This window comes from Argentina silus (assembly GCF_951799395.1).
Source record: "Argentina silus genome assembly, chromosome: 1".
Lineage (NCBI taxonomy): Eukaryota > Metazoa > Chordata > Actinopteri > Argentiniformes > Argentinidae > Argentina > Argentina silus.
In genome coordinates this window covers 20,154,366-20,177,108 of record NC_139655.1, presented here as the reverse complement: position 1 = coordinate 20,177,108, position 22,743 = coordinate 20,154,366, and the positions used below count along the sequence as shown (strand labels likewise).

The 22,743-nt window shown below is 43.6% G+C and overlaps 1 protein-coding gene across 1 annotated transcript in view; it reads right to left on the bottom strand.

The window, feature by feature from the left end:
- The window catches only part of pcdh7b (protocadherin 7b), a gene marked incomplete at its 3' end in the record, with an annotated part of 96,291 nt that extends 92,249 nt beyond the window's left edge, over positions 1 to 4,042 (bottom strand). The window contains 1 exon segment of the mRNA XM_083669036.1: positions 935 to 4,042. Coding sequence (XP_083525162.1) covers positions 935 to 4,027 — 3,093 coding nt within the window. The 5' untranslated portion in view covers positions 4,028 to 4,042.
- Positions 4,043 to 22,743: the final 18,701 nt, after the last annotated feature.

Sequence of the window (22,743 nt, the reverse complement as noted above, 5' to 3'; positions counted from 1 at the left end):
ACATTACAAATGATGGCACAAACAGAGTTGATGAGGAGAGGCGAGAGAGAGGAATAGAGAAACAGAGGTAGAGATAGCCAGAGGGAGAGTGTACGAGAGAAAGGGGACAGAGACAGAGAGAGGGAGAGAGAGAGAGAGAGAGAGAGAGGGAGAGAGGTAGAGGGATACATGTGAGAAATTAGAGGACAGGGGGAAACAGAGAGAGAAAGAGAGATTGGGAGAGGGAGCTAGAGAGATAGCAGTATGAACAAGCCTGATTTCACTGCTGGGTCAGTGAATTGATACAGACGCACAAGTGCACAGGAATGTTAAATATGACCTCCTGCCCAGATGTTTCCAGTCAAACGGAATAAGCCCTGTAAAACATGACACCACAGCTAGCATTCCTTACAGGACCACTCCTGTGCTTAATTTTCAATGTCTCCCTTTTTTTCTTTCTCTCATGTTTTCCTCTAACAGGAAGAGTAGGTAGCCTTGTTACAATGAGGGCAGGGGAGAGCTTGACCTCACAAAGGAGAATCCTGGCTACTCCGCCACGGTTTCTGCTGTGAAAAAATAACTGCAAACCAGACCCTTATATATGCTGTCTACAACACTCAAACACATATGTGTATAGGTCAGCTATCGTGACATCCCTGTCGAAACAAACAACCTCACAATAATAGCCCAACTGAAGAGTAAAAGCTGGATACGTTTAGCCGATTAAAAAATTATATCCTCATTTAGGCTACGCAAGTCCTCATCTCCTTTTCAATATTACATGTGAATGGCACTCCAAACCAACACAGATCAATACAGCTAACTTGACACACATTAGCACCATAAAAGCAACATGACTACTGAGACTAGACCTGTCAGAAAGAATTACGGTAGATAACACTAAGAGGGAGAAACAAAGGACATTTGAAATAGGAAAAAAGTCAATGTCTCTTACCTGTTTGTTGTACTTGTTGATGGTTTGACTGCTGTATTCAGAGCAATGGTCAGATCCAAGGGAAATGTTATCTCCGGTGCCAACAAAGGTGTTGGCAGGGGGCAGGTCCTGAACCGCCTGGTGCTTTTTTCCGGCCGTGGGCGATTGTGGGTGAAGCTGGACTGTGGGAAGTGGCGAGCTGGACTTGTAGTGCCGGGCCAGGTCCGGACTCCCGGGCCCTCCGTTAACGGACCGATATCGGCCCATCCCAGGGCTGTCCGACAGCTTCTCATTAACACCATCATAGCGTTGGCCATTGGGTTTGGAGGCCTCAACGGTCACTATGCTGCTGTACAGTGGCTGTTTGGATTTCTTATTCTTCTTGTCTTTTTTGGGCTTCTTACCCTTATCATGCTGCTGGGGCGTAAAGAAGTCCTCATGGTCCTTCTTCCCAGCCTCATAGCCATTCTTGTTCTTGGGGCGGCAATACCTGGCCATGACCACGATAAGGATAATGAGGATGACAGTCATGATGCCTGACACTACCCCTATAACGATGCTCAGCCGCTGCTTACCCAGGTCATAGTTGGGGTCGCCGGCGATGTTTGTGTTTAGGGGCGTGCCCAGGCTTTTGGCCACTTGGGACTTTACAATGGTGGCGTTAGAGAGGGTCTCATTGACATAGACATGGACCAAGGTGGTGGTGCTCTGGGAAGGCTGGCCACTATCATTCACCTGCACCACCAACCTGTGGAGGCCGTAGTGTTTCTGTTCCAGCTTCCCCACAAGTGAGATGACCCCACTGCCCCCATCTATCTCAAACAGCTTGAAGGGGTTGCCCCCAATAATGCTGTAGTTTAGTTCAGCATTTATCCCAGTGTCTGTGTCGGTGGCCATGACTGTCCTCACCACTGTCCTAATGTTGCTGGATGGGGCAAGGAGGGTGTATGAGTTGTTGCTGGGGAAGGTGACTGATGGTGGGTTATCGTTTTCGTCCATTACAAACAGTGACACTGTGGCGGTGGCTGACCTGGGCGGGTCCCCTCCATCCACGGCCTTCACACGGAATGTATATGTGGTTTTCTGCTCTCGGTCGAAAGACATGGTGGAGAAAATTGTTCCTGTGTCGTTCTCAATTGAAAAGATCTCCTCCTCTTCCTCGATGAAGAGGCTCATTTCAGCGTTCTGCCCTTTGTCAGCATCAATGACGGTCACCATGCCAACTGGGCTGTTAGGCTGAAGGTTCTCTTTCACGTAAAAGGTGAACACATCCTGCATGAACTTGGGTTCATTGTCGTTCTTATCAGCTACCAACACCACCACTGTGGCAGACCCTTGTAGTATGGGCATACCCTTATCTTTGGCTATCACTTTGAACTCATACCTCTCCATCTGTTCTCTGTCCAAAATTGTGTTTACTCTAATGTCACCGCTGTCTGCATCAATGGAAAAAATCCCATTTACTGATGAGTCCAGAGAGTAGGCTATTTCTGCATTTTTGCCACTATCTGCATCAATGGCCACCACAGTGGTCACCCTCTCTCCAGGAGCGTTGTTTTCTGGAAATGACACCTCCACTACACTCTGGCTAAAGATAGGGGGGTTATCATTGGTGTCGCCCACTTTTACAATGAGTGAGTTATTACTAGCCAGGCTGGGGCTTCCTGAATCCACCGCCACTATGACCACATTGTACTCCTGAGTGGCCTCATAGTCCAATGGCGCTGATGTGTGAAGGAAGTATTTCTTTTTATTCTGCTCGCCCTCAATCTCGCTGGCTGGTTTGAGCTGGAAGGGCACATCACCCACAACAGTGCATGTTACTATGCCATTCTCTCCCTGGTCACGATCAGACACCTGAACTAAGGCAATGGGCGTGTCTACCACTACATCCTCTGCCACATTAGCAACCCCATCCTTCAGGAAGATGCGTCCAATTTTGCGTATCTCTATGGCGGGCACGTTGTCATTCTCGTCTTTGATGTTGAGGACCACAGTGGCCTTGTCCATTTTGGGGGGTTGACCACGGTCCCGTGCCATCACCATAAAGCGTAGCTGGCTAACCTCCTCACGGTCGATGCGGTGCAGAACACTCAGCCACCCTGTGCTCTCATCCAGCCTGAGCAACCTCCTCACTGACTCTGTGGCTGCTCCGAAGACATATTCAATCTGGCCATTCACCCCTACATCAGCATCGGCTGCTTTTAACTGTAGGATGGGGGCACCTGGGGAGCTATTCTCTGGTAGGTCAGCCTCATACACACTCTTCTCAAAGCGTGGGCTGTTGTCATTCACATCAGTGATCATCACCCTCAGAATGGCCTGGGAGGAACGCGGGGGGTCGCCTCCATCCCTTACCCGCAGTGTGAGCTCATAGGAGTCCCTTTGCTCCCTGTCCAATGCACCTTTAATGATGAGCTGCGGCTGCTTCTCCCCGTCAGTTGTGTCAGCAACTTGCAGTTCAAAGACGCTGCTCCTGCTCGCCCCTTCATCGAATCTCCTCTTGCCTGAGTAATCTCCACTGTCCGCTCGCCCCGCGGAGCTAGAGCCCAGCCGCCTGGAGCTCTCGCCGCTGTCCTGAATAAGCTCGTATCTCTCTATTCCGTTCCTGCCAAAATCTCTGTCGGTGGCCGTGGGCAGTAAATACAGGGTGCCAATAGGTCTGTTCTCCTCCACTGACAGTGTCAGCACAGGAGAGGGAAAGGATGGGGTGTTGTCATTTATGTCTAAAATGATTACTTTTCCCTCGAACAGGTCGACCCAGCTCTGGGCTGGTCCAATGACTGACACTTCAAAATCTATGAAACACTCGTTTTCATCAAATATCATTTGGCACTGCTGTAATTTTTCACGGTCTATCCGCCGTTGATTGGTGGTCAGCTCGCCAGTAATGTTATCTATTTTGAAAAAATCTGAACCGGACTCGAGGGTAAATGTCACCTCGCCAGACACGGCTACGATTGAGAGGTCTACGGCTACGTTGCCTATCCTGACATCGGCAGTTCCCTCCTCAGCTAAGCGATATCGGAGTACTTGCTTGGCAGCGGGCTGATTCACCAGCTGCATGATGACCATACAGTAGCATAGATAGTCCACTGCGCCAGTAGTCCTCATTGTTCCAGGAAAAAATATTCACTTTATCCTGAAGCCTTAAATTGAATGAGAGTGTCGTTTACTTGCTTGAATTCTGTTGGTAAAATGAATGATCGTTTTCGGTTATTTCAACTCTTCGTTTCAGGATGCGTGAGACTTCATCCTCCGGACGCCCTCCCACTCAGCTTCAACTGCAGTGAACATCAGCAAGTGTACGGGCGATTTTCTCCCCCTTTTCCACCACAGCATTAAATGTCCTTTCCTTCTTTAAATAAAAACCCGCAGTCTGAGAAAAGCAAAATGGAAATAGTCCAGAAAGACAAACAGTCATTAAGAATGTGAATATTCTAACATGCGCGTAAATGTCAAATGTCCCGAACTTGTGATAATACTATAGGATAGGCTACTTCGCGGAGCTGTCCACGTCGTCTTACCTTGAAGCGGTGGGTAAACAGCAAATTATCTGTCCAGTCGCCTATCCCAGCATCCGACCACTCTGATTTCTCCAGTCACTTGTAACAGCACCGTGTTTATAGTTCTCTCATTTGCGGGCCAATAGGAGAAGAAAAAACTCGAAAACTCCAGCACAAAAACGTCTATAATATATGGGTAAAACACAGACGATTAATAAATATTGTAATTCCGATTAAGGTATTGAAAAATGTTGGTACAATTCCTACGAGAGAATCCTCAGTCTGTCCCGCATTTTCTATCCAAGCGCTTGCCTGCTCCTCACCTGCATAAGCGCCTCGTGCGTTTGCAGCCCCTATCTGCGGCACTGTGAGAGCGATTCACAAATGATATTGCAGTCTCGCGCTCTCTCTCCACCCCCTCCAGTTTCTTTCCCTAAACGCGCACGTAACCAGGACTGAACTTGATCGCTAGGTGTAAAGGTTAGCCAACGAAGTATTTGTTGAAATGAGAGCGAGAAGAGCAATGTATTAATATACTCAATTAATAATTAACCAAATGTTTAACAGTACCGCGTGAAGGAAATGAATTGTGGTGCTTCACCCATGACCCACTCGAAAGGGCTATAATTCAGGTTGCGGGGGTATATGGTTGAGCGTGTAAAATAAGTTGCTTTTTTTTCTTGGACCCTTAGCGGAGACAATTTGTTTCATCCGACGCGTAATTTTACCTTATGGCTTGATGTGTCAATGGCAAATAGTCGATTGCTGCGTTATGGTTACATGATGTTGTTTAGGTAACACAGTCATGGAGTGTCTGACTAGACTAATATATTTTTCTCAGTTAAATTGATATAATATAATAATCCTGATATAATAATCCTTTTATTTTGAGCGACGGTTGCAGAGTTCCGATGCGCCAATTACTGTTTGCTTCCAGCCGTTTCATTTACAGTTGTCATAAACTTGTGGGATTTCTTTAGAGAGACAGACCTATGTTTACATGTCTAACAGATTATTCTCTCCCACAATATTTTCCCACAGTATGCATGTTTTCAGTGTATGACCAAATGGGGAGAGGTCGGAATCTGTGCAAAGTCCTGTGGTTTCCCTGTGGTTACTAATACGGATGAGTGTGGTCGTCTGCGTGTGTTTTGCTTCTCGTGCTAAGTGTATTCAGCCTTTTTCATTCGTCACTCCCGTTCAACAATAGCCTGGGCAAAGGAAGAACCGTTCTGAGCCCGCAGATAACAATGCTCAGTAGCTCAGTAGTAGTGGGATACTTGGAGCGTGCGTCGCTCGGCCACTGCGCAACCCACCCAACTCTCCGATCAGGTGTGTGTGTGTGTGTGTGTGTGTGTGTGTGTGTGTGTGTGTGTGTGTGTGTGTGTGTGTGACAGAGAGAGAAAAGGGGGGGGGGGCAAACAGTGACATCGAGTGGGTAGTCTACTTACTTCTTTGAATGGATAATAATGCACACGAGATCAAACGACATATGTATGCCATACTGCTGATACATTCATATACAGTGTGCTGTAATTTAAATGTTTTTGCTATATGCGTTAGTGTTCGTTAGCCAGCATTCATTCCAACTTCGGCGCGCGAGGGCTTCCCCTCTCTCTCCCACATAACACGGGGAGACTCGTGTACTATACTCTAGTGTGCTGAGGGTATGGTATCTCAACGAGATAAAAGGTGCGAGGCAGCCCGCTGCTGCATATTTAGACAGCTCTGAATACCAGCAGTGCGCAGATCCTTGCTCGCTACCGCCCTCTATTGTTGGTTAATATGAATTTGTAGATATTACTAGATAATATTCCCATGAAATGCAATGGGCCAAAGGAGTTGTATATGAATTTAACGGACAGTTCGATTATGTATTTCCCTGTTATTTAGCTAGTGCTGTGGTATAGTTGTAATCAGTCTTAATCAAGGACAGGTACAACTACCTTTTGGTTTGTAATAAGGTAATCACATAGTAGGCGTTACATAGCATACAAGCAAAGTAGCATACAATTAATACCTTATCTCAAACACTCCCTTTAGAGATAATTTTGCCAAAACGTGATGTCTAATGTGAAAGCTTGAGGTAGTAAGGCGATAAGGAGATTACATTCAATGGTATATTCAGCATGTCTTTCCAGAATGGACATGTTTCATTCTATATCTGGATAGCGTAGACCTACACCTTCCAGCTGTGGCAGTTTGGAAATGACTTCATTTGCCATGCATGACCATATTTCAGGTCACATATTAATCATATAAATTCAAATGTATTTTCCTCAAACAGGAAACAGTTTTTCTGTTTTTCATTAATGATATTCTCATTCAAAGTAAAAGTAACCTCCCAATTGTGTAATTTGATTCATATCCAATTAACCTGAGAGAATACGACGAGACATTGAACAGTTTGCAGGCTGTCACTACAATGAAGGCTAGTTCAGGACATTACAATGACACTACTATGGTGGTGCATCTGTTGGAAAAAAGGAATAAATAGAATTGGAATTATATGGCCCTTCAAAACAGCCACCCATCTAAAAATACCTGCGTCTGTGCATTCGTTACCACTATAGGGGGTGTCACTGCGGTTGCAAATATTTCTGTTAATAATAAATGGACAAAGTTGCTTTGAAGTGGGTGCTTGTCTGATCCCACAGGCGTATGCTATTTCAGAGTGATGCTAAGGCACCAGGTGGTGTGACTTTAGCTAGGTTAACTCACTCAATTAATTATGGGCCCGCATTGCAGTTACGCTCCTGCGAGAGAAAACTTTCACTATTACATATCAGCACAGCGTAGGGCTTCATCAATCAGACTCAACAGCGATTTGTCAACATGAGATGTCTAATTTCACCAGCTGTAGTTGTTCTTGTTGTACTGTGTTTAACACCCCACTGTTGATTTTCCCCCCCAATCGACCAGTGCAGTTTAACTGTGTGATAAGGTGTCAAAGGGACGTAAAAGGAAGGAGAAAGAAATATGTTTTAACTTTCTTACTATATTTCTTTTGAGAACAGGGGGAGACATTTCATCTTTTTATTTTTTTTATCTACACAAAAAAAGCTTCCTCACAGACTTAATTCTGATATTCACTGACAAATGTCCGATAATCTCTTAATTCGTGGATTGAAAACAGCCTATTGTTTTCCATGATGACCTGTCAATTCATTATTCAAATGATTTCAAATTCAAATTCAAATTACTGTCAAATTCAAATTGACCCCAACATGACATGTCTTTCTCTCTCTCCTTCTCACACTCACTCTGCCTCTCAAATGGAACAGGAGACAGTATGACATCAGTGTGGGAGTAGTGTTGTGAGGTGGTTGTGTGTGTGTGTGTGTGTGCCTGCGCACATGTGCATGCTTATGAGCAACAATTTTTTTTGTAAGGCATGATCACCATGTGGCTTTGGGAAAAACACACCAATCTAGTGTAAATATGTTAAAAGCTCTCCACATTCAGCAAGTCCACAGTTAGATAACTCTTTTGTAGAGGAGCCTGAGAGGTAAACTGTCATGGCATCCTGACTTTTAAAGGGGAGAGGAGAGTCAAATAGGAATGACTCAACACAGAGCTCCAATCAGCTCCACACTGTATAGCCTTCTCTCCAACTCCCTCAAGCTAGTGCTATTTTGGGACTCTTTATGCCCTGTTCTACCCCCATGGGCCTTGAAAGAACTGTTGAAGATATCACTTCACTATATGCCTTGCATGCAAGAGTTTCTGAAAGTATCAGTCTTATTGTCATCACCTTTATTCAGGTAATTGGGAACAACTCTTATGGTTCTGTGCTTTTGAAGGAGTGGTAATGAGTGTAACATTCAAGATTGGCTTCCTTTCCCAAAGCTTGTAGTCTTATGATTAAGAAAAGCTATGATGCAAGTAAAATATAGCAGTAAAATATCTAGAATGATGCCAGCATGCATGCTACATATTAGTGTCATTATTAAGCCATTAGTAGGTCTACTGCTAGTGTGAAAAAAAAGGCGTCATTGGGCACGCAAATGTCACGCTATACCAGAACAGACAGTAATTGCACTGGCTCTTGGATAATCCGCCCACCTTCGCATACTAATGGCCTGAAAACATGTGAACATTTAAATAAACATAATTGCCAACCCTTTTCCTTTTTTCTGAGTGCCTAATTTGTGATCAAAATGAGCATTGCATAATTTCAGTGCATACAACAATTGTTGCAATTGTATATTGTAACAACCCTATATAAGGGCCATTAGCATCTCCACCTAGGGGGCAGAAGCTAGCGTGGCTGGTTGGCAAGCGAAAGGTCGAGAGATTGATCCCTGTTTTGGGCAAGCTACTCTAACCTGCCGGTTGCTACAATATCAATGGTACTATAGATCTCAATCTACTAGAAGATATGATCAATTGCCCGTGGTTTTTCCTGACTATCTTATCTGACCAGGGAAAACCCCAAGCCTATATGATTATAACGGCCCAGGGGTCATCATCAATGTGGTGATTTTGAATGGTCTTCTCACACCGGACATATCAGAGAAAAGTGAAGCATTCACTCTAACAACTCTCCCTGTGAGCCAGACCTTTAATGAAAGGAGAAGAAAAGGAGAAGTGACACTGGGAATATTTGTTCCCCCACCCCACACCACTATCCTCTATTCAGTATGCAAGGCATTTATAGACATTACTCACCCCCAACCAGCCAACCATCTCTTTCACTGACTCATATAAGACAAACGTCTGCCATTCAAAAGCCCAGAAACTTCAAAGGGAACTCTCAAAGAGCCATTGAAAGCCCTTTTGATTGTGTTATGAGGCATTTTAGGATAGCCATGGTGGTAGTGGTGGGGGATGGGGGGAGGGGATGTGGTTAGAGCCATCTTCTGTCATAATACCACTGTCGACTCACCCTCAGCGCGCCTCTGCCTCTCTAGCCCCGGCTTGTCAGAAGAAGACTCGAAAGCTGTCTTCTGAAGGGGGTGATACAATGCCCATTGCTTGTTCTCCCAAATTACCCAGTCAGCCAGGGTAACAGTAGAAGCATTATTAGAATCCGGGGGGGGAATAATGGGGATGAATTACCCTCCTTTTCCTGTGACCTAAAATTTGCGAAGCATACTAAATCTGCCCGTGTCAACGGCTGTCAGTTATTTGCATGCATTAAATTGCGCCGACTACTCGGCAAGCAGTCAGAGGCTGTTTGAGGACCCCTTTTTGTGTCAGCAAAGATTGCCACCGATCTTTCTCTCATATTTAGTGGCACTACCGCAACTAGGGTCAATGTGACGGGTGTACCTTAGTTTCTAGTGCAGGGCTACTCTCCCTTGCACTTTATTTGTGTGTGTGTGCAGGAGTCTTTCTGTGTGTTTGTGTGTGTGTGCGTGAGTGTGTATGTGCAATGTTTGAGTGTGTGTGCACTGTCCCACAGTTAGGTAGAGAATAAGAAGACAACTGCTCAGTGATTCTGAGCTTCCTGTCAAAAACAGGGGAGAAATAGAAGAAGAAAATGCCCAGCCAGCCTCGAGACATATCTATTCCAGCTCCCTGCTTCCCTGAAGCAGGTAGGAGACTTCAAAATGGCTCCACTCCTCACCACAGAGTGGGCTCTCCCTGTCAAAATGTTTTTGACTAGAAAATACAGACTGAAAGTTGATCTTTTTTTCCTCAGGCCATCCTTCATTGCACACAGAGGGGGCATCTCGTCCCCCTCTCGCAGTCTTCACTGAGCGGCTCCTCAGCTCCCAGAGACGCTCTCTCTCTTTCTCAGTCCCCCAACAGTGCACTCCGTCTAGGTGAGGTATCTGCCAGTCACTCAGAAGCACATTCTTCACTAAAACATGATATCTATCTCCCATGCCTGGAGAACAATCCAGGTGTAACGTCTCATCCTGTTTCTTAGTTTATGTTTATCTTTGTTTCATGTTATTAATTTTTTGTTTCCTGTTTTGTGTTCCTCACCTTGTCTCTTGTTTCAGACACTTCACCACCTGCCCTTGTGTGTTTCCTGCCTGTGTGATTGTCGACCCTACCTTGATTAGCTTCACCTGTTCCTCATCATCCTTCCCTGTGTATTTAGTCTGTGTGTTCCCTGTCTCTGTGTCTCAGTTCATCTTTGCACCTTTGTGTCATACGTCCCAGCATTTTCTTGTAATAAGTATTCCTGTGTTTTTTTATCTCCGAGTGTGTTTTTGACTTTGTCTTTTTGCCTTCCCCTTATTGGATTATCTGCCTGTCTTTTTGAACTACCTACCTGTGTACTGAACCCTGTTTTGCCTACCCCCTTCCTGGATTATCTGCCTACCCGTTCACTGCCTTCCTACCTGTGTACCGTACCTTTATTTAAAATAAAGACTATTCTATTGGATTTAAGTTTTGTCTCCGAGTCGTGCATTTGAGTCCTCTGCCTAAGTACTCCAGCCATTACACCTGGTCCTGATCCCTTTGTCAGAGCGCATTTTGATCTGCGTAATGGACTAAATTGCAAACAAATCAGAATGAATGGATATTAATTATGTAAGGTCAAACAATGCTGGTTACCCGAGTGTGCAGGGCTGTTAATGTCATGATGAATGTCAAGTCTTTGTACATCTATAAAATATCTATTTTTTGTAATGAATCTGTTTGAAAAGGCTTTTGCCAAACGCCATTACATGTACATAATGTAGCATCCATCGCTAAAGCAGTCCAAGATATTTTATGTTATGCCAAAAAAATTCTAAAATCAATCTGCTGAAGCTGGCTGCTCCAGGCATTAGCTAGTGTACATCTATGGTTCACCTAATACATTGCCTAAGACCAGCCTTGAATATTCTGGGAAATCCATCCCCTCCTTTTTTACATTATTCCAGATGGTTTTATCACCTGTGGCCAACAGGGTACCGTAATGACCATTTTCATTTGGTAATTGGTTATCTTGACATTTTGAAGCAGGCCCATAATTTTTTTTTTGTTTCTATTGTGAGTGGGACGTTAATTGGGCTATGTCTGTGCTGAGCTCATCATTTCTAAAAGGATCTGAGGTCATTTTCAGAATTACATGGCTGGCATTCTTTGGAGAGATTCATTAAAATGATGATTTGCCCCCTGTGCCCATAAAAGAAAAGAGGCTCTGGGTGCTATTCTCCCAAGACCACCTGCATGTTTATGAAAAGGTCCTGAAGGATGCAAACCAGTTTTGGTCTATTGCAGTTCCCTGCATATCTGCATTCCCATAGTACAGTATGTATCTATAATACAGGCTTCAACAATGTATCTCCTATCTGAATTCAGCACAAATATCCATATTAGTCGAGTGAAATCCAAGTGCCAGTGGTATCCTTGTGAATGTCTTTCAGATGAGCTATGTCTCAAACATAGCTTTCAATCTCCCGACAGTGCTCATCTCAGTAATTCATTCCATATCCTCAGAAATGGAAAATATTGATTTTCAATGAATTACACACAAAACAGGCACACAAGCTTGAGAGCTTCAAAATAAAAATAGTATATCCCTCTAACAAACACATCTCATGCATTCGTTTAAAAACAAGATAAAACGGAACCATCCAACTGCACCAAAGCGGCTATTGTTATCACAGCTAATTATGAGATAAGACTCCACAGTACTGTGAAAACTGGGTATTAACGGCATAACGGATAATGATACATCTGAATTGCTGCGGTATTCATGTTTGGTATCATTACCATTTGTAAAGATGCATGTTTCATAAATAGAAAGGACTGTGTGCATGACAGATAAGCAACCAAAGAGTCGCCATGTTGAATATGCAGAATTAACAACTCTCACCATAACCCTTCAGCCAGCTAAATTGTATCTAGCTTCTTTCTCCACTTTGAAAGCCAAATTGTTTGAAGGAAATCCCAATTGTATGAAGAGCTGGCATATATTTCAACATGTTACATGCTTAACTGGTAACATTTAATGTAGCAATATGATAGCGTCTCATTAGTCTGGATTCATGTAATCATCAAGATTGATGCAGGGAGTAGGTTTGAAGAATGATCCAGTTCACTGATTTCCATACACTTTGACAAGCCTCTGGATAATTAGAGAAGTTATTCATTTTATTCCTGAAATGTTTTTAATCTTCCATTCTCACCTCCAGAACCTTTGTTTCCCGACAATGCACTGTATTTGGCATCTGATGGAGGCTTCTACTCCTGTGGGGTCATGTTTTCTTCTATGAAGTTTAGGTCATGTGTTCTTGGATCAAACTCAGTAAAGTATAGTAATTAATTCCATCAATGATTGAAATCCTATACATTATCTCTCTTTTGTCTGAAATTAGTGACATGAATATCAAAGAAAGGGATTAGCGAAATGTGAACGACTAATTTTTGCAATAACATACACTGTAATTATAACTGTAACAGTCATATAATCCCTATACTTCCCTGTCCATCATTCAATGGAATAAGATTCTACAATATTCACTGGCAAAGCAATAACATTGCGAGACAAGTCCTGACGGGTGTCAATCAAGAGACAAACGTTAATCTTTGATCCTATTTCTAGTTACAATGTCACTATGGTTGAAATAGTATTGGAGCAAATCACTCGACATGTCCCAGGCAATTTCACCCCTTCTCTTATCTGACTCCTCTCCCTGGGACCTCCATATATCCCCTGGCCCCTGCCACCTCTCAAATCATAGGGTGCAATCTGTTGTCCATCATATTTCCATTGGGAGTATTGATCAGGCCAACTTGGCTTGATTAGCACACTGGGAGATTGTGGTGGTTACACTGCATGATTGTGCTTCCATACACTGTCAGTTCCCAGTGATCCAGGACTACTGTACTTCACAGAAATCAAAGCCTCAGTGGTAGTATTTCTGTCAATGGCCACCCCTTTTCATTCAACAAAAGGTGGGTTTGGGGATTTGATGATGTGTACAATGTGGCAAAAGGATGTCAGCCAATGAATATTCACAACAAAGCTAATGGTTTGATTCAACGGATTAGAGGACAGCTGAAATAATTGTGAACATGTTAAATATGGTAGTGGAAGTAGAGTAAAGCAATTTTTCTTCACCAGATCAGCTTTTCCACAGGTACTGTAAGATGTTAAGAAAAATGAGGGCCCTGAAAAAGTGTATCCTAAACAAAGGAATAGAGCACAGGAATTGATCTGAAGTCGATAAGGAAGTTCAATCAGCTGGGACCTCTAACTTTTTCTCATTTGGGGAGAGGGGAACACAGTCGGTCAGCTTGACATTGCAGCCTAGGAGTCAGCCGCCTCGTGCCCCATTCAGTGACTAGCCAATTAGGTCTAGCTGTTAAGGTTTAATACATACTGTAAAGGCTGCCATTGTTCACTGACTAATGTTATTTCAACCTTTCACTCAATTGGGGGCTTTCATTAAATCCTACAGATTACGAAGCCTATTCAGAGAGCCCTGATTTAAAGGTCTCACACTTACACTGTATTTATTCCCCCCCAAGTCACGATCCACTTGACAAGTCACCTTTAGGAGTAAGAATGTAAATACAGAATCATGCAGATTAAATTTTATTCTTTTCGTCTATTTGAAATTCTACTCCTCAGTCATGCGTGCCAGGACTTGACTTTGTATGGGTCAAGGCACTCAGTTAAAGTTAGAACAAGTCCAACTTTCTCTGCGAGCTCTACCTCAGGATTTTCATGTGATGCTGCTGCAAGTCTTTTTTTGGCAGAATAACAAAACAGAATGGAATTTGACATTTGATTCCTGATTCATAGAAAAAATATTTCCCAAGTATGGTATTCAATGTTTTTTTTCCCCCAGTTCCACAGTAACTCATTACTTTACAGTATTCTTATTGAGAGGGAATTTATCTCACAGAAAGGCACAGGGAAAGTATGGTCGAGCACATTCCATTGGTCATGTTCATTAGACGCACCCTTGCTGTGATGCATGCTGGGAGCAGGCTTGGCTGACCACCCCTGAGCCGCTACACCAGCAGATGTAGCATAACCAAACAGAGGGATTTGACTCATTGTCTTGGCTGGGATTCCTCCAGGAGGCTGCGGTGTAGTGAGACGAGGAGAGTCCCCAGAGAGACCATGCTCCCGCGTCTCACTCCACTGGTCCCACTAATGTCTGACGCTCAGGAGATTGACAGCCTGTAAAACAACACCACCAGAGAAAACAACAACACCCACTGAGACATGAACAAGGCAACAACTGGTTCTGCCTTGAGGTGGAGAAAAACTGATGGTTATAAGATTGGTGGTGTTGATGGATGTGGTGATGATGATGATGATGATGATGAACATGACAAAGTCAACAACAACTGAAAAATATCCCAAGATTCACACTCTGATAAAATTAGAAAGCAACTTCCAATGCAAGGATCACACACACACACACACACACACACACACACACACACACACACACACACACACACACACACACACACACACCCACACACACAAAGTCAATTCTAAATCGCTTACACTATAATTCACAGTTTTCGCTTTCATCATCTATTTCCACAGACACCCTCTTATCAGGTGCCATGGTAGATGAAATGTGGATGTTCAGCAGTAGGGCCTATTGTGAAGGATAAGACACCTAGGTGTTCTTACTGTATCTTCCTCACAGATTCTTAGGTGTCTTCATGTCTAACTCAGAGACAGAGAGAGAGGGTGGGAGGGAAGGATGGAGAAAGACTGAAAAAGGGATGGACAATTACACAGAAGACTTCAAACACCAGTATGATGATAAATAAATCAGCAGACACGACCACACAAAGGAGTGAACTCAGGTACTCCACAGATAGGCTCCACAGGCTATAAACCAATATATCCATGTGTCCTCTCTATCATGTCTATGGCAGATGAACATGTAATTTACAGCAACACCTTATTCACATGTATCTCTGTCATGGTGACCTTCAACAATGATAGAGCGGATGTATGGTAAAACAGCCAGTAAAGATGAATGGCAGTATGCGGCTGTTTAAAATGCCTTTACGACCAGACCCTCTCTCTGATTGACACTTTTAATGGGGCCATGATGCTCAGCTAATCCCTGTTTTAGAGCTCTCATCATCACCGCACACACCCAGCACTCTTAATCATGCGGGTGTGTGTGGTGTGTGGAGCATCCACCCCCCCCCATCCTGTGCAGGAATGGTTCAAGTTTTACACACACACACACACGCACACGCACACGCACATGCACACGCACGCACGCGCACATGCACACGCACATTGCCCACTGCCTTGGTCTTTTAACACTCTGACAGAGGTTGTGGAGTGGATGTCCCACCCGACACAATGATGGCTGCCATAAGTCTGCAGCTGAATTACTATGCAAACAGTCTAGTGGGCTCATGAAGGAGAGCCACAGCCAGAAGACCAGCATCACCACCTGTCACTCCATGTACCATCCCAGCACTCAGGTGATGACCCTGGCCAATAGACTGTACAGCTTAGCTTCCAGACACGCATATTACATGAAAATGGCTGCAGGGTAGGCTATGGAGAGAAGAGAAGCCAAGATTAAAATGGATCTGTAACAAAACCATATGGTGATCACAGACACAACAAGAGCAGACTGGCAGATTTGAAAGAACAATAACTTGGTCAGGTGGTGCTTTATAACCTTCTTTACTAAAACACAAAGAAACACACAGACTCCCACACACATTTGAATAATTTACTTGGGTGCACCATGCAAAAATATAGTATACAGAGCAACAAGGACCATATGAATAGTTCATACAACGTTAATGACACACACACACACACACACACACACACACACACAAAAACACACAGCCACACACCATGCTGGTGAACATCATGACATGCATCTCTGTGGTCGCTGTATCCCAGCTGTCATGTGACATGTCTTTTTGTGTGTGACACGTCCCCCATTGGGAATGGTCTGCTTGTCATACTGTGTCAATGTGTTGTATGTGATGTGAGCCATTGTGCCAGTCAGTGACCAAATATACCCACGGAGAGTGACACACGAGTCGGGCAATGTTCTGACAGGGACTCTTGTGACTTTTAACAGCATCCTCTGTATAATGACGGGTTTCACATTTAAACAGTCTGCTTTTCACTACAGTCATCTGGGAACAATAGATGCATTGTTTCGGCATTACTTGTGTAACTAGAGTCTTTCAAAATTATGATTATCCATCAATAAAATTGCTGTTTGAGTTATGGTATGATACAGCTGTTTTTTGTGGTACAGTGTATGTTGCTGTATTTTTGCCCAAGGAGCTAAGCTCGATATTACATTGAAGAGCATGCCAATTACATTGTGTGGATTAAACTCCAGTCCTCGCTATAATGAGAACCAATCACATAGGCCTTGGGGTAGCCTAGCAACCATGTGCACTCATGGGGTTGTTGTTATCATTATTGATGTTGTTATTTTGAGGCAGTAGGAAACGGCCGGTGTGGAAGGATAGAGACCAAGAGAGAAGTAAAGAGAAAGGGGGTAAAACGTTGGGGTTCAGGGAGGAATTAGTCAGCTTAGAGGGCATTATGTCAGTATACACAGGATTTAGCATTTAAGTCAGGATTATGGCCTTTTGCTTTGATAGAAAAAGCCACCTTATAGCCATCGGAATGCTGTTTTGTTCTCTGGTGCAATTTCAAAGGTGGCACCCAGCTGTTTGTTGGATGCTGGTGAGGAGGTGGGTGCTCAATCCGTTCCACGAAGAAATTCCGTCTGGATTTGTAATGCCGACCTCTCTCAGAGTCTTACTGTGTGAGGCCATGCAGGCACATATGCGCACACACACACACACCACACACACACACACACACACTGTAGATACTTCCTCTGCACTGTACTGCCTTTATGTTCAAGCTACATGATCTCTCCCACACAATAATGTGCAGCTTCATGACCCAGATCTCCCTTTCACTGAATGTAGTGAAAGGGCCATTTTGTGGCATGAATTAGCCTAGATAGAACTGTGCCCTTCCTGGTGGTTTGTGAATAGCCTTATCCAGTTTACATTGTGGAGTCAAAAGACAGAAGTGAGGGCAGTAATAGTAAGTCAGCACTGTTTCTGGCTAGTGGCTAGTGAATTAGGGATGGGCCCTTCAATGCTATTACCTCTTGTCCAGTTCCTCCACCGCTGCTCTAGAGGGGTGATCCCAAACTGTCAGCACTTTACTCGGATAGCAGAGTGTGTGTCTCAACTCCCGAAAATGGAATTTATATGTGCGACGCTACGCTGACCAAGCCATCCTATGACTCAGACTTATGCTCGAGGGCGGCAAAGCTCTGTATCGACTCTCTGAGCACAGCATCTCAATGTCAAATAGCGCCCAGAACTCATCCCTGGCCTGGGGGACAGAGACAGCGCTGTGCCTCTCACATGAATCTCCTATAATGACAGAAAAAAGAGAAGAGGACAAAGAGAGGCATTGCACCTCACTGATGCAGGAGTCTTCACAACTGTCAGAAAGTTAAGCTACTGCATGTCAGTAAGCTAACTAAAAATAACCACAATATGCAGTTTTTGCTGTATAGCCATTTCTATCACAAGGTGAATGGCAACCTACTCAAAGTTTCTCATTCAAACTAAATAGACGTTTATTGGTTAAATGCCATTTGTTGTGTGTTTTAGTATTGTTATTGATACCCATATGCATTGTGTGAACTGTATTTACACCAAGCGGGTTTAGTAGATCACATATAGGAGACCCTTCGTGCCGTAAAGGTACTATCCAATCTATGTTGTATGTAATATGACTGGCTTTCACCTGTGACCGCTAGTACACTTTCCTCAAGCAGCACCACCCCCATCCTTAAAGAAAACAACTAAAGGAGTGAGAAGAGAAAGCAGAGGGAGGGAGGGAGGGAGGGAGAGAGAGAGAGAGAGAGAGAGAGAGAGAGAGATTGACAGATTGAGAGAAAGAGAGAGAAAGAGAGCGAGAGAGATTGAGAGAGAGAGAGAGAGAGAGAAGGGGGAGACAGTGTAGGAGACAAGTGGAGAGGGAGAGAGAAAAATAGTCTCTTGTGATTTATACAGTTATTATCTCCTGCACTCGTGGGGGTGAATAGATGCTGTCATGCATGCACCCTGCAAGAGATACTCTGTTCTTTTTGGGGAACAGGGCTGTTCCCCAGGGCTCAAACTTGGGCATTAACATTCCACACGGTAATGGGGCCCCATTTGCCGCTTGTCACCGTAAGATAGGTGGCTCCGTCCCTGCCAGTATCCCCCAGCTGAGAAGGGCTTGTGTTCCTGGTGTGCTCAGCGACCTCTCTCTCTCTCTCTCTCTCTCTCTCTCACTCTCACTCTCACTCTCTCTCTCTCTGCTCTAGTGCATCATTGTCAAGAGCTCTAAAGCATCTCTGGAACCAGAAAAAACAAGATGCAGCCTGGCACATTACCACATACTCGCACAAATGGAGCTTCTACCTGACAGCATCCATTTAGGGATTTATGGTTCATTTTTATAGATTCACTCATTTTATGCTGCCAGTGACATGTGTGGTCAGAGGGTACTGCTTGTCCCGGTCACAATCAGTGAACTGTGGTCGTCTAGGTTCATCATGGTTCTCACCTGTGGGAGGTGCTCTTTCCTGGTCTTATTATGGTCTTATTACGGTGGTCTGTAATCTAGCAGATGCTGCTGTGTGTGAGGGCTAATGAAGGAGCAGACCAGGTCAGAGCTCACCTCCTCTCTCTCTCGCCAGGGAGACCTGACTCCATTTAGGCCTGCCCTCTGCTGAACATCGCCCTGAACAAGGCAGATGAGAGATCATAGAGGTCTCAGCCATTCTACAGAGGAGAATATTAATTGGACATGTTTGAATGATTCTGCCGATGATGTCTTGTGCCAGAGGTTTTCTTGAAAGAGGGATTCTGCCCGTGATATTTTGTGCTAGAGGTTTCCGTGTGTGAGTGACTCAAAGCGCATTTTGAGGTTGGATAGTTTCAGTTATAATGGATACAGACACACAAACACATAATTTCCTAATAGGATAAATCAAATGTTTTGCCAGTGCTATTATATAGTAGGACATGGCATGTAATGTCTTACCTTAAGGTTCATTTATGGTTTGTCGATCGACCCTGCCAATAACTGTCGATCGACAGAAATTACGTCTCGTCAACACTTTTGAGTGTCGCCGAGTGGTGTCGCACAACTTTCTTATGACATCCTAACCAGACACTGACTAAAACCTGTGAACTGCCAAAGAGTGATGACTCATGAATATTGAATGCATCATAATTAGTGTATGCTGGATAATGGCCGAACAGATGTTCTGTATAGCACTGATCACTGATAGATCATGACTTTGAAGTAATAATGTTCTTTTTGACATATTCTCCTTTCATGTTGGTCACATTACAGACCTTCTGACTAAAGCTTTTAATCCAAGAGATTGCATTTAAAGCCAAATTAAAGGATATAGTATAGCCTAGAGGTCCTCAACCTTTTGACCAACACTCCATACCTGATTATAAAGTTTCTGGCTCTGCTTGAGTCGCGTCTCCTTGTGGGTTCCTAAAAGACCGCTAAATCAAATTGTGGAGGAATGCAACTTTTTCCGAGTAACGCTTTTAAAGCAGTGGTATTCTTAACACCAGTATTTGACCGATGCATGGCAGTGAGGTCAAATGCCAGAAGTATGCTACTGAACAGTTACATTGCCATCAAGGTTTGTTTTGGTTCTGTCTTTCTGTGCTGTATGAATTATCATATCAATACAGCTCCCATAGTGTGCAGTAGGTTATCACATGCAATGGAGTATATTATGGATGTGGAGAGAAATACATTTATTTTGTAACGAAAGCACACTCTTAAAATGCTTAAAAAAACATTTACAGAATACCATTTTTTCTTTATTAATGTCAGAATACAGCGTGAAACTTCAATTTGTAACTCTTGCATTGACATTTATGAAAAGCCCCCTCTGACAGATCTACTGCCGCCTTCCTGGCTGTGCGCAGCTCAGCCCCCCCCCTGCAAGCCTAAAACGCCCCCTGGGGTGCGTTACTGAGAAACAGTGATACAGCCTATAGACCTTGTTGAAGTACCAGCATCATATATGAGACTATTCCAGACTATTCCAGACTATTTCCAGTTCAAATTATAGTTACACTTTTATAGTTGCACATTCTGATTGCATAGAACTCATGCAGAACCTTTCATGTCTGATAAAAATGATAAATGTTTTGATTGTTTTTGCTGTCCTCTAAATGACCTGTTAGAGGTGCCACAAGTCTTAAAATATTAATTTGCATAGAAATGCAGGAAATTTGGCAAATTTCACCAGTATTGTCCCCCCCACATATAAAAACAAACATACGCCCATGCATACAGACAACCACAATTACCTCATAGAAGGGGGAAGGAATCAAAGTTTCAACAAACATGGCCTTTAACTTATGATTGCCCACTTTGCAGAGCATAGATCTGCAGATAAGTGGTTGATCGATTTGCTGGCTGTTCTTTGAAGGTGATGCGAGGCAAGCACGTCGTGTCATTGCCTGGGCTGCGTTGGAGGATAATACCAAGCGACGGGATTATAGGTAGGCTTAATATCTGATTTTAATTACCAGTTTAACACAGTGATCATGGCTCATTAGTGGGCTACGGAGGCTGAGTGTACGTGCTGAAATGTACAACCAAAGAGCAGCGAGTGTGACTTAGTTAAAATGTGGGCACGATTACATTTGGAATTTTTCTCTGAATTTGTTTAAATTAATAAGTTGCATAACCACTCTTAATGTTAATAAGACATAACCTTTATGTTTAATATATGTGGTGATTAAAATCCATGTGTAGTTTGACTTAAACATTACTGTGCAAACAATTGCTAATTCTTACAATATGTACTCTCAGAGGGCCCCTTTCTGTACTGTGAGAATGACTAATAGACACATGTAATCTTTAAGTCACACATTTGGAGGTTTAGCAGTCCTAACCACCTCGGCTTGCTGCCATGTATTCATCTATTTGTATGGATTTCCTCTCCGTCCTGCCCTTTGCACGCCATTTTAGGATTTAGAGTGAGTGTGTCAAATCTCTGAATAGTCCTCTCTATCACAGGATAAAAAGATTAAGCCATTTTAACCCCCTGGGAGCTGGGTGCCCTCTGCCTGCCATCCAGGAATTACCCAGGCTCCTCCACTTGTGTCCATTTCCTGGTGCTGTCAGCATGGTGAAACTGTGGCATGCTGTTGGACAGTGGGCACGCTTGGCGGTGTACCAGCACGGTCTGTGGTTCGCTGAAAACAGGACCCCTAGTCCAAGTAATGGTATAATAGGAGGCAGGAAGGCTCCAGCGCTCCACTGGTAACACACCACTGCCCTTTTCATTCTCCCCAGTCCCCCTTTCTTTTTCTCTCGTCCTGGTCATTGACTCGCTCCAAGTCTCTCTCTCTCTCTCACACTCCCTCTCACTCTTTCTCAGTGCTGGCTGTCTATATATAGTGAGATGCATTCAATTCATTTTCAATCCCCTGGGTTTAGTTCAGGGGTCTCGCTCGTTTTGTCAAGGGTTTTATATTCTCTCTTACCCACTCCCTTTTGGCTCTCTCCCTTCTTCTCTCCCTTCCTTTCTCTCTTACTTCACAAACAAACCTCTTCAAGGAGTGTATGTTTATTCTCTGGAAAACAAATACTTCAAATACCAATCATCAAATAATGCATTATTTAAAATGTAAAATGACTGTAAAAGATCCTGGCCAGATGTTTGTCCAAGCATATTTTCACTATGTTGTACATTCAATGGCATTCACTCTGCTTGAGTGTTGTGATTCATTGTTTTTCCCACTGACACAAGAGTGAAAATTAATATTTAATCACAACAATGTGTTCTTGAAAATCAAACATGATGCACCACTATGGGAATGAGAACACATTCTACAGACAGATTGAGCGACGACAAATAATAATGCCAGAATTGTTTTATGAAGAAACCAGGCTTTAAAGTGCATTAGAAACAAATAGAGAAAGTTGAAATGGTAATACTCTTAAGAGTCCATTAAGCCAGGGGATATGGGAGAATTAGGCCAAGATTAGCGCCACAAATGTGCCGTGGGAGCTTTGTGCCCAAACTTAGCAGTGACACCAACCACTGATAAGATCCACTCCACCAGATGTTGCTCATCTTTCATAACATGTTTGTCCTCCGCAGTCTCTCCCTAATGCCTTCATTCAATACTGTAATATCAGCTGTTCTCTCTGTTTAAACGCTCCCCAGCTGATTCCAGAAATAGACAAACTTGATCACAATGCTCATCTAGTTGATGGATATCTGTCAAATTTCACTGACAGTGATATCTAGATATGTGGGATTGAATGAACGAGTGATAGCATTTCTGCACTGTCATACTGTACCTCTCATTGTCATGGAGAGAGGATAA